The sequence below is a fragment of the Capra hircus genome, chromosome 12, assembly GCF_001704415.2.
Source record: "Capra hircus breed San Clemente chromosome 12, ASM170441v1, whole genome shotgun sequence".
NCBI classification, from domain to species: Eukaryota; Metazoa; Chordata; class Mammalia; order Artiodactyla; family Bovidae; genus Capra; species Capra hircus.
Window position 1 is genome coordinate 40,060,350 of NC_030819.1, and position 17,790 is coordinate 40,078,139.

Genomic DNA, 17,790 nt, shown 5'->3' on the forward strand with positions numbered 1-17,790 from the left:
TTGCTCTTGGTTCAAAGTCCTCCAGGATCTGGCCCTAGGCAATAAGTCTACAGTATGGATTTCTGCCGCTTATTTTATTTGACCTGTTTCAACTTATTGGAAAAAAAAATCTTGTACATTCACACATTTTCAGGTTTCCATTCCTTTCTCACATTCCCATTGAAGTGTGATTTCTTCTGTTCTTTTTCTCTCCATGTCCAACTCATCATTCAGAATTCTCTTCTAATCTCCCAAGGCCATGAAATCTTAACTCCAACAGGGAGTTATCTATCATTATCCAGCTTTTCCGCATTAGTGTTCAGACTGCAACTAGCTTAGGACACAGCACATTTGAATTTGCATCCTAGTTCTTTATGTACCAGATTTGTCCCGCTTGACAAGAGTGTAAGCTCTTGAAGACTAAGAACCCGTTCTCCCAAATTAGCCCCCACAGTGCACTGCTTTGAAAAGAGCAAATGCAATTTTTGTTAAATGACTACATATATTACTTACACTAAATAATAGAGATAGGATCTTTGAATCGTCTGACAAGGCAAAGGATCTCAGTTGCGACTTACATGGAAATGTTAACTTATGAAGGATGCATCTGGAGGTTTTGATATATCTTGGCATATATTGGCCAGATAAATGACAGAAAAGCCTTTCATAAATGTACATTCATGATACAGAGGCAGACAGAGGAAACATAATGCTAATTATGTTTGCTTCAAAACTTGCTATTATATTCTTCATGTTTCCTTATACAAGAATGGTGAATATGTGTATCCTTTTCACTTTCTGCTTTGATAATTTTAAAAATTATGCTTGTAAAACAGGCAGGTGAAAGAGAAGTACTATTAGAACACAAACAGGATTTTTAATTATTCTCAAGTCAGATATAAGATGCTACTCTGGCCATTTCTTAATGATGTCCTCCAAATAATCCTAAGCATTTCCAATATAATTTTTAGTATATTTAAAGTAAGGCAACCTAGTGGGGCTCTTCATTTAAATAGAATAAGGGTTAAATGATAACTTGACTTATCTTTTAAATGACAAAAAATAAAGAAATTGCAAGACCTTTTCACACATTAGATATGTATTGTCATTTATCATCTAGATATCAGGCTAGCAGTGCAAAGTAATAAAACATATCATCGAAAAATGTGCTATAGGTCTGAATCACTCTTTCATTCCACCTCCCAGCTAACTGTAGTATTAAATCAAACAAGCAGAACATTTCCTTAGGCAGCCATTGCCTTTTAATTTCCTGAAGAACCTTAAAATATCATTCATTACAAGTACTACACATATTTGGTTTTTAAAAGTCTCATAAATCAATAGCAGGCTGACTGTAATAATTATTACAAGTTAGTGCATAATTTTCGTGCTGAAGGCTGCATGCAGAACTTTAGCATATGCAAACGAGGCAATTCAAACTGTGTATAGATATTAATATGAAGAAGCAGGTAACGAGGTGCAGGCTATGAATTATGCATCAAGAGTGGCTGATCTTCAATGAAGAAAATGAATTCAGCATGTAATCTAATTAGTGATGGAAGTCTATTACATCTAACTGCAAAAGCAACCGTCCTTGAAACAAATTTATTTACAGTCCATGTTACCACTTGAAACAACTTTGAAATGATGTGTAAGACAACAGCTTAATTGTAAAAATTTTTTGTTTGTTTGTTTCAGTTCTAGACCTGGAAGGCCTCCTAAGAGGACTCAAAGTGTCACCTCCCCAGAGAACTCTCATATCATGCCACATTCTGTCCCGGGCCTTATGTCTCCTGGGATAATCCCACCAACAGGTAAGAGTGCTACTGACTGATGCCTAAAATATTCAAAATCAGCCAACACCATTGCTTTCATATATACCTGTGTTTACATAGATGTTTACACTCATCAGCTATATTTTGTTCACACTAAGACCATGCTACTGATGAGAATTTATTTCAAAACTGCATTATGGGTATCATCATTTCCTTATTTAAAATAAAATGAAAGAAGTTTAATTGAACACAGTTCTAGGGTTTATTCTAATTAATTCTCTTGCTAATATCAAATAACAAATTATTATCCCTAGCTCAGACAGAATCAATGACTTTCCCAAGGTCAATCAGCTGATCACTGTCAGTGGCTAGTCAAAACCAGATCTCTGGATTCTAAGCTTATGTTTCATTCCATAAAAACTCTAAAATAGATTAACATGCATCCAAACAAAAGACCATAACTATGTCAAATAGAAATATCTCCTATTTTTTCCTAAACTATTTCTATTAGAAACATCTGAAAGATGTTTATTATTAGAATTTTTTCAATGTGCAAGTAAAAGAATATTCTTGACCACATAAGCTCTATGTCATAAACAAATTTAATAATGTACTTCATGTAAAAATAGCTCATTTGATTTTCACCACCAGAATGTGTTCATTAATTCTTTTATTTACTCACACATGTCTGCTCACTTTCCAAGTTTCATCCAGACTCAGAACAAATTAAACTAATACTCATAATGAAATTATTATTATATAGCATATAGTATTTATTTATTCTTGACATCATGAAAGTTTGTTGAGGAGATAGACATATAAATATGTAAGTGTCATTTAACAATAACTGGAACAGTAAAGAGAATCTAGCAAGATCAGGAGAAAGTCTTCATTTTTTTTCTCTGAATACCCATATTAGTGTTTTCTTTTTCTGTTGTAACACTTGTCTTTCTCTAGGTTGTGATATAATCATAGGTGTCTTATTTCACAGTCCATATTGCATTGAAAGCTCCTTGGAAGGAATGGCTCTTTTAACTCACCTTTACTTTTGTGACAGTGTCTGAACAGTTTGTTCACTTTTAGGAATCTTTATCAAACATCCACTGAGTTGAATTTGAAGTTATTTGTTGATTTTGTGTATTTACATTTTTTTAGTAAGATATGAAGGTTCTTAAATGATTCACTTTCCAATGAAGAGTTATATTTTTATGCTAATGCTTGCAGGTGAAAAATTGAGAAACAGAAAAATGAAATCAATAGCTGAAAATAACCCAATTACAGAGCATGTATCATCATTCCTATTTGTTAATTTAGGTCATGATTCACAAGTGACTGAATCCTACTGCTTGAAATTCTAATTCCAAATTTGATATTTAGGAATGAAATAGGTAGCATTTTGTTAAGGCTGAACATTTTATTTAACTAAATAAAATTTTCTGATTTACAAATTTGGGGCAAAGGGGTTGGTACTGTGCAGACAAGGTGAAAAGAAAATCTTAGCTTTTTATGTTTATGATAAGACTCAGGTGTGCTAGAAGAAAGAGTCTTTGACTTCTCAATGAATATGTCTGGGGCTTTAAAAATAATCATTTTAATAATCATTATTTTGTATTTGATAAGTTTGTGTTGATTCTAACAAATCAGTTATATTTGGGGTAAAAAATATTCTAAATTGTTTTCGTATTGAAATAAGGAAGATCTAGTTCCAAATTGCCTGCCAGCATTTTAAGGTGAAAACAATAAATACCTCACCACCTAAGAGATGGTGAGAAAAGATGATATCATCAGGATCTAAGTATAGCAGCACCTTCACAGTTAAGACCATCAAGTAACTTTGGGGTAAGTGAAGTTCCGAAACAACTGAAGATTACAAGCCAAAACTCAAAATCAAAATATTGAGTCATTTTTGATAGATCCCTTTCTGAAATATCTTACACACTTTTTAAACTTGGTGAACAGAGATACTGAAGGTAATTTTAACTTAACTCATCACTTCATTTTTGAAGCAGGACCATTTCATACATTTTATGTGCTTTTTAAAAAACTTTTGTTCTTACTAATATGTTGTGAGCCCAGAAATTAAGATTTCTCTCGAGCTATTACATTGAAAGGGGCTTCCCTGGTGGCTCAGAGTTTAAAGTATCTCCCTGCAATATGGGAGACCGGGGTTCGATCCCTGGGTCAGGAAGATCCCCTGGAGAAGGAAATGGCAACCCACTCCAGTATTCTTGCCTGGAGAATCCCATGGACGGAGGAGCCTGGTAGGCTACAGTCCACGGGGTTGCAAAGAGTCGGACACAACTGAGCTACTTCACTTCATTACGTTGAAACAAGCCTTAAGAGTCATATTCCAGACAAGGATGAGGAAATAGAGACTTACCAGGAGAGTAGACTGAATTTGAAGACGTGGATTTAGGTAGTTTAATACTCTATAGAGCCCAGGGAATGGCTTTAAAACAAGTTCTATGAGCTCACTGTTGCCTAATTCACTTAATTCAAATTTTGGACATTGGGCCAAAGATTTGAAGCCGCCAGAAGTTTGACTGTTGTACATGAATCATGCTATCTTAATATATTCTTATGATTGCTCTTTTTACACAAAGTTTTTCTAGATGGAGAAGTCTCTAAATTTTAGAGACTACAGAATAATATCTTAAACTCCTAGAGAATGTTTATTCTATCTTAAAACATTAGCTGGAAATTTAATCATTGTAAAGATATCATATAGTTCACCAAAGCGTGTAACACTTTTCTCCCAAGGAGTACTTAGTGTACTGGGGGAATATGATTCAATATGGATGTATAGACTTTTCATCCCAGAACTTTATTTATATTTGTTACATTCTTTAAAAGTAAAATGCTATTTTTTCCCCAAATGGGAAAGATAAAATATGTTATTTCTTGAAACATTGAAAAAATGATATATCAACATTTTTTTTTTTCATTAAGCAAAGTAGTTTAAAGCTATTTCTCTATGTTTTTGACCTGTGAGTTTGGAGTTTAAAACATCTTTTTCCCAGGAATCTATAGTTATATCATGGCTTCCTAGGTGGTGCTAGTGATAAAGAACCCACCTGCCAGTGCAAGAGATGTAAGAGATGTGGGTTTGATCCTTGGGTTGGGCATGGCAACCCACTCCAGTATCCTTGCCTGGAGAATACAAAGGACAGAGGAGCCTGGTAGGCTGCAGTCCATATGCTGCAAAGAGTTGGATAAAACTGAAGCCACTTAGAATGCACAATAGTTTTATCAATATCTTTTAATGACTTGGAAATCATTGTTCTAAAACTAGCAAAACAAGTACAAAAACATATAGACCTCAAAAGAACAAAGAAGAAAACAACTCACTCTCAAATCTCAAATCCTTTATAAGATTATATCATTGATTGCATATAAATATTGACCTGTACTTTTATACTCCAATATTACCATTTGAAAAGCATAAAAAATACAGATTCACCTTCAAGGTTACCTGAACTGGTCCTTGACAAAAGTTTATTTATTTTGATAATTTATAAAAATCTGTCAATTTTTTCTAATCATTTCCTCATTTTCCTTTTCAACAAGTGAACACTGTAGTTAAGTTATAATCTTTCCTTAAGGAATTTGCTTTTCTAAAAAAAAAAAAAAGTATATTTTTAAAAAGTGCATTCCCAGTCCTAGGATTATTTACTTAGGTATCTATAATTTGAAAAGAAAAAACTTTAAAATTGCTTATGGAGTTTTTGTTTGCTATTTTGGTTGTTCAAGTGGGCTTGTGTGTAACCTTGGAAGGGGGCGTGGGCAGATGGTGATAATTTCTAAATTTATGGTTGTCACTGTGTGTCATAGCAACCAGAAGTGGAAGTTAATGAAAGAAAGAAGGCTCTTTGTAGAGTCTCACAACACAACACCTCCTGTAGTGCTCTCTACATTTATTTGGACTGAGCACATATCATAAATCATTCTTGATAATAAATACCAGTTTGAAATAAATTCACCCTAGCAACAGAATTTCCGTAACATTCATACATTTTATAGAATCATGTGTATTTTACAATTAAGGAAAGGGTTATTTAGGACTTCTAAATACTCCCCTCCTGTGCCAGGAGTACAATTTGAGATAGCATATTTGGCCAATTTCTTGATTTTATCTTTAGGGCAGAATGCAAGCTAGTTTTGAAACACAATTTTCATGTAAGTATTAAAAAATAACTCAGTGAGTCTCAAATATTTGCCTTTTTCATTAAAAAAGTTATCCATTACCTATTTTTTCTAAATACATTCAAGTTAAATGAATAAATGATTCATAATTTTGCTTCTTAGACACATCTTTTCTCTCTGTGACCTTGTAGGCAAATAATCAATATGTGATCAGGATTTAAAAAAAGTAATTGTAAACACACATGCACTATGCTTAAAAAGTAAGAACCTATAAATGCAGTTTTACTACTGTGGAAATAATACTATGTTAGGGCAGTATTTGCAAGAGTCAATTCTGTTGAAATATTTTCATCTTAAAAAAATAGTAGGAAAGTATTCTCATGAGGATTTATAATTCAAAGACATTTTCAAAGTTTATAGGCTTTATTTTTCTTTCTAAATATTACCAACTGGCAACAGCATCCAGACTACCTGTTTGTTTGTTTGTTTGGTTTTTTTGGTAGTATCAACATTTGTAATATTTTAAATTCATTAAGCTTTTCAACTTCCAAGGGAAAAATTCATTATGTGGAAATGTGTTTTCCATATTGAGAACTTTATCATAACAAATGCATTGTATTCCCTGAAGAGACTCCCAAGTAAGAATAACAGGTAAAACAGTCACAAATGAGTTGATCATCTTCACTAATAATTTAAACATAAAAATCTTTTGAATGTGTTACTCAAAGAATAAATATGATACATTGAAGACATTAATGTTTATGCAGTATATGTAAGTATGTATTTTCATATATCTGTATGTAGGGAATACTTGTGAAACTTAATCATTGGACATTTTGAAAGATAATGCATTTGGCCTATCAGTATCTGATGCGTGTTGTTTATTGTTGCTGTTTAGTGGCTAAGTCCTACCTGACTCTGTTGAGACCCCATGGACTCAAGCAGCCTGCCAGGCTCCTCTGTCCATGGGATTTTCCAGGCAAGAGTACTGTGGTGGGTTGCCATTTCCTTCTTTATGGGATCTTCCGAAACCAGGGGTCCAAACTCACATCTCTTGCATTGGCAGGCATTTCTTTATCACTGAGCTACCAAAATTTCAAGTACTTTTCCCTTTAAATTTTTCTTCAAAAGAAAGTAATTTATCTGTAAGTAATTTATCTTCTTTTTCCCTTTTGGAAAGCTGATAGCTTGGTTTGTAAAGAATCAGCCTGCAATGCAGGAGAACCGGTTCGATTCCTGGGTCAGGAAGATCCGCTGGAGAAGGGATAGGCTACCCACTCCAATATTCTTGGGCTTCCCTGGTGGCTCAGCTGGTAAAGAATCAGCTTGCAATGCGGGAGACCTGGGTTTGATGCCTGGGTTGGGAAGATCCCCTGGAGGAGGAAAAGGCTAACCCATTCTACTGTTCTGGCTTGGAGAATCCCGTGGACCCCTGGAGAAGTTCATGAGGTTGCGAGAGTTGGATACTAGTGAGCACTTTAACCTAAATTTGAAATTCATCACATAATTTGTTTAACTTTAAAACTTGTACTGAACACTCTGTTAGTTTCCTGTGGCTACTGTAACAAATTACCACTTATATTGTGGCTACAATAAATAACAAATTAATTCTGTCACAGTTCTGAAAGTGAAAGTGAAGTTGCTTAGTCGTGTCCAACTCTTTGCGACCCCATAGACTGTAGCCTACGAGGCTCCTCTGTCCATGGGATTTTACAGGCAATAGTACTGGAGTGGATTGCCATTTCCTTCTCCAGGGGATTTTCCCAATCCAGGGCTCGAACTCGGGTCTCCCACATGGTATACAGACGCTTTACTGTCTGAGCCACCGTTCAAAAACAAACAATTCATGTCCATTTCAACTTATTGGTGGGGCCACACTCCGACTGGAATCTCTTTGGAAGCACCTGTTTCTTTACCTTTTCGAGCTTCTGGAGACTCCAGCTTCCCTTGGCTTGTGACCATAATTTCCACCTATTCTTGTGTGTGTGTGTCTGTGTGTGTATCTGTGTGTATGTAAATCTCCTTTTGTTTCTCTTGAAAGGATACATGTGGATGTATTTAGGACTGGTGAATGTATTTAGGGCACATCAGATTATCCAAAATCAACTCCCCATCTCAAAATCATCAGTGTCATCATATCTCCAAAGACTCTCCTCTAAAGGAGGCATTCACAGGTTAAAAAATGTGAGCATAACTTTGGGATCCTTGTCATCCTTCCACACCCAGAAAGTTCCCTGTTGAGATATTAAGAGGGGCCCAAGTGTGGTGTGAAAGTTATCCATACCAATGGATTTTGGTGATTGTTTACCACAGTATGCCATTGTGTAGAGTACTGCTCGCCACAAAGTAGATATTCAACATAAGTATTTGTTCAGGAAATATGGCTAATATATGTTTATCAAGGGATTTCTGTGAGACATGATTAAACCTCAGAGTTACAAATTTCAACATTGGTGTTATAATGCAGTTTATAAAATCCATTTAAGTACAGTTAGGCTCCAGATTAAAGATGCAGAGTCTAGGGCTTAATGGAGGTGTACTAGGTAAATGGAAGGCATTATTTGTTTGTGGGATGTGATGTCTACTTTTCAGGATTATCAACAGTAATTGATGAAATTAATATTTCTAAATTGATATTCTAAAGAAGCAATATTTTCAGGAATAGAATGATAACATAGAATATACTAGTCTTTAAAATTCTTGCATATATATAAACGTACCCACAGTATCTTGATATACAACTAATTTAATACATATGTGAATAACATGTAGCTTATAATTAAGTGTAAATATTGCATTCGTATGAAAGACTAGATAATAAATATATTTACTTTATTAAATATGTGGTATCATCAAACATTTCAGTCAAATTATTATATGTCCTGGTTATTACTAGCATAGAAATTAAAATATTTTCAAAGTTCTTAAGTAAAGATTGTTATCAAAGATTTAATTGAATAATTACATATTACTAGACTTCTGGACAGGCCTCTCATCTACTTAATTTAAAAGAAAATTGCAGTTCTTTCCTCCCTAATTTGTTTCCTTCTTCCAAATTTCTATTGAGTTCTGTAGTCTCCTATGCCTACACTGGTCCATACGCAGAGTTATAATCCACTTAAATTTCTCTCTCAGCAGATTTATAGTAATGAAATTGCTAATATACTTAACTGGTTAATTGCAAGATATTATTTGCTTCTTTTTTTAGTAATATGATGTTTCCTGTGACAGAAGAGTTATTTATTTACATTGAGAAAAGCAAATCAGATTTTAACGGTCAATTTTTGATTATGCTAGTGGATGGTGTGTGGATTTAGCCAGAGCTTTGTGGATTATCTTTTTATTTGTCGGATTCTCATACAATATTCTCGGAGAAGGCAATGGCAACCCACTCCAGTACTGTTGCCTGGAAAATCGCATGGGTGGAGGAGCCTGGTAGGCTGCAGTCCATGGGGTTGCGAAGAGTCAGGCGACTGAGCGACTTCACTTTCACTTTTCACTTTCACGCACTGGAGAAGGAAATGGCAACCCACTCCAGTGTTCTTGCCTGGAGAATCCCAGGGAAGGGGGGAGCCTGGTGGGCTGCCGTCTATGGGATCGCACAGAGTCGGACATGACTGAAGCGACTTAGCAGCAGCAGCATACAATAGTCTAGTCCGTTTTTATACAACGTGTCACTTGTTGTCTTGTAGTGCCTACCTGCGTGCTCAGTCCTGTCTGACTCTTTGTGACGCATGAACTGTAGTCTACCAGGTTCCTGCAAGGTCTTTTACTGCTTGCATTAATTTATTGACCAGCAGGAGGTGCTATTACTATCTTTTTTTCCTTCTCTAGACTTCCCAGGTGACACAGTGGTAAAGATTTTACCTCCGGAAGCAGGAAACACAGGAGATGTGGGTTCAATTCCTGGGTCAGGACGATCCCGTGGAGAAAGAAATGGCAACCTCCTCCCTTATTCTTGCCTGGAGAATCCCATGGACAGACAGCCTGGTGGGCGACAGTCCATAGAGTCAAAGAGTAACATACGACTGAGCAGGCACACATGGCTCCTTCCCTACACAAGAGAAGTGAGAAATATATTAAATAACGTTCATTCAGAAAAAAAAATCAATAAACAAATAACCAAAGACTCTTTATAGCCGCGTGGACTATATAGCCCACCAGGCTCCTCTGTCCATGGAATTATCCAGGCAAGAATACTGGAGTGGGTAGCCATCTCCTTCAGGCGATCTTCCCGTCCCAAGGATTAACCCTGGTCTCCTGCATTGCAGGCAGATTCTTTACTGTCTGAGCCACTAAGAAAACTCTTCTTTACTTTCACTTTTTCAATCAAGAGAAATGATGAATACATTAAATAATATTCATTCAGGAAAAACAACTAAATCTGCTATAGATATACTTTGAGTATTCCTAAAGATATTGTCTTGAGAGTCCCTTGGACTGCGAGGAGATCCAACCAGTCCATTCTAAAGGAGATCAGTCCTGGGTGTTCTTTGGAAGGAACGATGCTAAAGCTGAAACTCCAGTACTTTGGCCACCTCATGCGAAGAGTTGACTCATTGGAAAAGACTCTGATGCTGGGAGGGATTGGGGGCAGGAGGAGAAGGGGACGACAGAGGATGAGATAGCCATGAAATGGCATCACTGACTCGATGGACGTGAGTCTGAGTGAACTCTGGGAGTTGGTGATGGACAGGGAGGCCTGGCGTGCTGCGATTCATGGCGTCGCAAAGAGTCGGACACGACTGAGTGACTGAACTGAACTGAAAGATATTGTAGAACAAAAGCTGCAGAAGATAAACAGAATTCTTTTAGTTTCCTTCTCTGTCTTTGGTAGGCTTTTCTCCCTTTGGCCAACCCACACTTCAATTTATTTCCTTAATGAAATGTTCTAGATTTGTTACTAAAGATTTAAATTGTGTTGAAATTTCTTTGTATTTTCTCCGTGCATACTGAGGTATGTTTTGCAACTTTTATGCTCTTCTTTGTAAAGAATAGAATTGCTAATTGCAAGTGTTGACAAGACCAAACATTGCAAATAAAGTTGGCAAAGGTCAGAAAAATACCTATATTATTAAAACCTGAATTCATTTTCCCAAAGCATTATTGCTCTAGTTGTAAATGAACCCAAGACCTGATTTGAAAACATTCTAAATGAAAATCACTGGAGGATTTTATTTGTTTGTGCAGCTATATAAACCAGTGTTCTGATAAAAATTCTGGAAGTGCTAGACACCTAAGCTTCATGGTTAAGGATATAAAGTCTGGAGAAAGAGAAACAGTGTGGTTTTACTCTGCACATCAGATGACAGCTGGAATGTTATGCTCAGTCATGGCACCACAGTCTTTAGTAGGACATTGACAAACTCTGATCATTAAGGGAATAGCCTAGATGATAGGGTTTGGGAAATGATGGTAATGCTTAGTCTTGAGAAGAGTTACAGAGGGTCTGAAGTGAATGATAGAGTCAATTCATACTGTGCTCTTTGAAGGACAGAAATCTAACTGATGAACAGTAATTATAGACATCTACATTGGGTTCCATAAGAAAGAGTCTTGCTACAAGAACTATCTAAAAGTGAAGCTTATTACTCTTAAAACATTAACTTTTCCTTTTGACAGAGGGTTTAATAGGAAAGTGGGATGAAAAGTTAGCGATAGTACATATATTTAATTACTTTTTATTGGCCATATTGTTCACAGTACGGAAGTGTAATAGTTTAAAACAAATTCCTTCTTTCCCAGACTATCAACCTTCCATTTCCTTTCTTAGTAATTACTGTTGTTAGGGAAATTTGAAGGTAATTCTGCACTGGAAGGAGGTAGATTGAATAAGGCAATCTTATTCCTTTCTACTTATACAATTTGATGATTCTATTTTATTTTACTTTGAATTATTTTCTAAACTTTGTATGGTGCCTTTCTGGTTAAAAGACATCCATCCTTTTAGCCACATCCTTCAAGGTTTTATAGTCATATTCTTTCATAGTTTTTGAGATGATTTTCAGACATTAATTTTGAGAAGAATGTTTCATGTTTATAAGCTATCATACTGTTTTTACCCTGGTATTCATGGATGGGTTGGTTAACTCATGGGCAAGACTGTGACTGTAGGCTCCCAAATACATTTTTTCTAATTTAAAGAAAATTTTGAATGTTTTATGCTCCTTTGTTCTCTTTGTCCTTATTTTATGAGTACTCTGTGAAGGGGTCTATAGTTGTAAGATTAATAATAGGATTAAATGATAATCATTAAATATTATATAAGAAAATATTTTTCACCATGGTAGGATTTGGAATGAAGGGTGAAAAATATTATTTTAACCAATAAAGATCATCAGAATTGATAACAGAAAGGCATGAATTCTTAAAGGGATTTAAATGGAAGACCTTGAACTTTACTATAAATTAATTTGATTTGACTTTCCACTATAAAAAATAAAGTCTCCAAGAGAAGTGTCAGTTTTATTATTATTGAAGTATAGTTGATTTATAGTGTTGTATTGATTTCTGCTGTACAGCAACGTGTTTCAGTGATACATATATATATAATACATATATATGTAAAGTATATATACATATACTTTATTATGTTCTTTTCCATCATGATCATGGTTTATCTCAGGATATTGAATATAGTTCCCTGTCAGTTCTTGAAATTTGTGGAATACTTCCAACAATCAACTTTTAAAATGTATAATAATTGAACCAGTCAAGTATTTTGATCCTTTATTTTTTCATGTATAAAGAGTCTTTTTATCTCAAAATTATTTTCTCATTAAATTGCCATGAATGTCAAATGACACAATTTATAACAGTATTCTGTAAATGATGAAGCTCGGCAAAGATAAAGTAGTATTAATGTAATTAAACAGGCTGATCCAAGTGTTACTGATTTTTATTGCAGACTATCATTCCTTTGGATTTAAGAATAAAACTGATAACTTTAAAAAGATGTATAGCTTAGGTTTAGAAGTCTTAGTTTGGCAGTTTATTAAACTTCATGTACTGTGCTCTCTATATAATCCTAATAGAATTAGTTAACACTAAAATTTTGTTATTACAAGTTTATTTTCAGAGCTTACTTACAATAATTTCTTTTTATAAGTTTTTGTTTGTGGCATAATAAGCCTTTTGGATATGAAATATCATTGCTACTGTTATATGTTCAAACTGTCATATATTGCTCTTTGAAATATGCACACCACAAATGCTAGTAGACTTTAAAAATGAAGATTGCTTTCAATTGATTTCAGCTGTATGCTGTACTATTAATTGTTGGGAATGAATTGACATATACTGTAAAGTAAACAATAAGCTAGTTTTCAAAATGATAAAACTGTAACCTAATTCAATAAATTGAATCAGATTACGCAAACACTTTTGCACTTCATTAAATAAGTAGTCAGTATAATTAATGTGAGAGCACTTTATCATGTTCACTTGTTGATATATGGCTAAGGATATGTACAGCAGATTAAACTATTTTCAGATCTACTTTTGTGCCATTTCACATTTTAACTAAAGTTACCGTAAACCAGATTCCTAGAGAATACCAAAATGGATTTGATCGTTTTATTGTTGCTGATTTTATAAAAGAATTAGTAGGCTATAGTTTTCTCTAAAGACATGCATTTTTTTTTTTTAAACAACATGATGCTGTGATATAATTCCTAACTTGGAACTGAAAAGTCTGGTCTTTATTCTCTTCCTTATCACTTCTAGCAATGTGGCCTTGGCTAACAATACCTGGCCTCAATAATTACAAGTTTGATGTATCTGTGAGTGTTCAATCACTTCAGTCATATCCAACTTTTTACGACTCTGTGGACTGTAGCCCACCAGGTCCTCTGTCCATGGGATTCTCCAGGCAAGAATACTAGAGTGGATTGCCTTGCCCTCCTCTAGGGGGTCTTCCCACCTTAGGGATCAGACCCTGTCTCCTATGTCTCCTGCATTCCGGGCAGATTCTTTACCCACTGAGCCACCTAGGAAAGGCCACAGGGTGATACTAGGACATAAAATATCATTTTAGAAAAGAGGGAAAAAAATGCTAAGAGACTTGTCCAAAGTTTCACTATTATGTGCTAGAGACAGTTTCCAATTCAAATTTTGTGACTCCAATTTACTGGTTATTTTCCTATATGGAGCTGCCTTCTGAAATACTTACTTAATCATGTACAAACCAAACATCATAATATCTGCCTTATCTCCTACTTGGTAGGACTCTGTGATGAGCTAATGTATCACAAACACTTTGCAAAGTCTTATATAGCAAGGTGTCATTTGAGATTTGTTCTTATTACAGTTCTCAAAACAGGACATTTGCCTTGTTCCAAATAGAATACCAGTTATTTATCTATCAGTTTGAACACGTCAGTTCTGCAGATGATATGTTCTTTCCTCTATTTATGGAATTGGATTGTAAGCATCTCCTGTTTTTTTAAAAAAATTGCTTTTGTATCTTCCAATTAGCTCAAATAAAATACTTTTCTCCTGATACAATCTTCTCATGTCAATGATTACTTTTTGATCATTGTGATATTTAGAATTTTAATTCACTGAAATGCCTCCTAACATCAAATCCTTTGATGGAATGTCATTCCATCAAACATATTCCCATTAGCTTTCATTTAAGAAATGCAAATATGTGTGGAGAGAATATTTTTATAAATATGTGTTTTCTAATGATTTCACTTTGCCTCCTGAGATATAAGGATATGACTTAAAGGAACAGCGTGAAGTTTTTAAGCGTTAAAAGGAATGTAAGAATCTTTGTCTCTTCCAAAGGGCTTGAGATTATAAATGACTATGTTGGGTTAGACTCAAAAAAGTGATGCTAAATTGTCAAGATTCTAAGCATGTATAATATTTAATATTAAAATCAATAGCATGTTTACTCCTTCTGGTGAAATGTTATTCCCTAGAAGTAAATTTTTAAGTCGTTCTTCCTTATTAAAACATCTAGTTGAAAACTATTTTCTAAATGTGAAAATGTGGCACTGTGAAGGTTTTCAGAGTCTGTCCTATTGGAAACCTTCACTCACGTATTAAAGCTGTAAATGCCTTTTGTATTATTTATTATCTTATATTGCTTAATGAAATCTTTCCAGGGGATTATATTAGGGTGTAAAAACACTTCAAAAGAATTACACAGAACCATGTTAATTTAAAGGCATATAAATGCAAGAATCTCTAAATTCCAAGAAAATTGATCTCTTTCCTTTTAGAATATAACAATATTTTGGTGTTATTTGAGGATGAGATTCATCTCATCATACCTAACCTTTAAGTTACTTATTGAATAAATTACATTTAAGGATACCATTCCAAGAAGAACCCGTTACCATATGACCTGTCCATATGAGTTGTCTTTTTGATTTATAACGGCAATTGCTTTCTCGGCATGGATTTCATGACATAATAATATTCTATGAATTTTTGAAATTACAGTGAGCTTCACATCAATCATCTCTAATAAAATACTATATGTATCAATGAGCGAGGACTATTAGAAGGTAGACATTTTAGAAATGTACACTTCTCCCAAATACCAATATTGATATTTTAATGAAATAGGCAGATTGCTTTTTTGATATTCTTTAAATTGATCATAAAAATGGTCAGTATCATCACTCCCATTAGTGCACTATTCTATACTCTTAATAGTAATTTTTGTTTTCCTTGAAAGTGTTAACTGTCCATCCAGTTAATTTTGCCTAGACCAATGTTGTTCTTGGCCTGAATTCAAGGAAATATATTGCTTCAGGGGTCCCTAGGCATTAATGTCTTAAATTTCAGGATTATAGTTAAACATATGTGACATGGGCTACCATTATTTGTTCATGTTTCTTTTATCTGTAAGAATCAGAGAGATTTAAAGTGAGATCTTAGCTGTGTTAAGAATTGAGTGTGCTTCTGTTTTTCTCTTCATTTTCTTTTCACAAAATATTGTTGAAAATAGCTTGAGTTATAGTCTTTCATGAGTAAATATTTATGCTATGCTGTGTGAAAAAATCTGTACCTAGAATCTGCCATCAGCAGCTGCCTCATTTTTAACTTAATCTCACTTAGTTTTGTTCCTAAAACACCACATTAACTAGCATGTGTGGTACTTCATTATTTTGACATATTTTATGCCATCTTTTCATTAATAATCATTATATTTTTAACTGATTTCTTATTTCCTCTGTAAGCATGACTTTCTTAAAGACAATGTACATTTCTTAAGTAATATATTTGGAAACGCTATGAATACATTCAAAAAGAACTTTACTTTCTAGAAAACATTTTTGAAAACTTTTTCAAATTTATAGTCTTAATCATGTGGCTTAGAAAAGCCGTGGACATATTGCAGATGAAAAACAGAATATTTTTATAAGTGAAAATATTTGAGATTTGCTTCAAAATTTTACCTTGAGTTAATCTGCATGGTATATCTTGTATGTCTTTGTTACAGATATTCTCGCAGTTATATCATTTATTTACTCTAAAACTTTGTCTATACATACTATGCAATGGAAAGAAATGAAACCAATTTATCAGATACATGTATATTTTGCTGAAAAAGTTCAAGCACTTTTATATGTAAAAAGAGTAGCTATATTTATACTTTTCACCACTCTCTTCAGTTTCTAGCATGATATCTGGTCAAACTGTTAAATTAAAATCTTTTCATCAATAAACATAGTTAATTGGTTAAAATCAGAGGGAATGGAAATTTATTCAGTAACTATTAACATAGTAGGAAATCTTCTAACATCTAAAGATTAATTTGTATCTCATAACAAACTATGAAAAATGTCTTGCTTATCCCATTTTACATATAAGTTAACTAAGGCACCAGTGGTTTAAATGATTTGTTTAAGTTGAAGAGAAGGCCTCACTTGAGGATTGGACTCAAGGAAGGGTAATTATAGACCCTGTTATTTACTGTATAGTCCATTCCAAGGAACACATTATCCACGTTAGAGGCTATTTATACTTTGAGTAGAATTGAAACAGGATGAATCAAAATGAAAGAGTTTTTAAGATAATGGAGTCAAATTCTTGAAGAATGCTTCAAGTTTGTATTAACATGTTTAATCTTAATTTGAAAAACTCATACCACAACTTCATATATTTGGCAGATAAATCATATTCTTGTATTGTAGGTATTCTAACACTAGTTTAATATTGGGTAGAAGCTTAACTTATTTTAAAGTAATTATATTTTAAATAGCTGATATGTTCAGTGCTTTGATTTGGAGGCTTAGTATAGAGGTAGCAAAAGAATAGAATGTGATGTAAAAAATTAAATTTTAGAATTATAATCATGCTTAATTGCTTAATAAGCCACTATGTTTGAATTTTAATTCTAACATGGCTATCCTTTGTTTATGGAAGAGCCTATCAAGCCTTTTTTATTTTAAAAAATTGCACTTTGCTGCATAATGTAATGCTAACTGACTTAATTGTTTCCTGCTTTAGAATTATTTCTGAACTTTATGAATAGTGAAGCATAGTGTAGTATTACTTATTAAGACGGAATCATGCTATTTTACCCTAAATAATTGAAGAAAATTCCTAAACTTTTATTAATTGTTTACTCTTTGGGTTTTCACTTGCCCTGTATTAGTATTAAATTTCTATGTTATTACTTATTTGTGCAATTGATATATTACTTGGTTGAGACATTGTAACAATTGGCCTCCAAGGGAAGTTCAGTGAAGGTTCTTTGGTTCCAAGAATTAGAGAAATACTTTTCACTATAGTTTATTGAACACTAACCCATTTGATATAATTGACAAAATAGAGCTATGTTTCAGATATTTAGTTATTAAGCTATTATTGCCTCATTTTGGAAAAAAAAGAAATTATGTTACTTGTAATTCCACCGTGTCATGTAACATAT

General features: G+C 33.8%; 1 protein-coding gene across 2 annotated transcripts in view; it reads left to right on the forward strand.

Moving 5' to 3' along the window:
* DACH1 (dachshund family transcription factor 1) overlaps positions 1-17,790 on the forward strand; it is a 465,438-nt gene that overhangs the window by 192,037 nt on the left and 255,611 nt on the right. For both annotated transcript variants that reach the window (XM_018056516.1, XM_018056515.1), the window contains exon 2: positions 1,678-1,793. In XM_018056516.1, the coding sequence (XP_017912005.1) occupies positions 1,678-1,793 (116 nt within the window). The remainder of the gene's footprint in view (positions 1-1,677; positions 1,794-17,790) is intronic.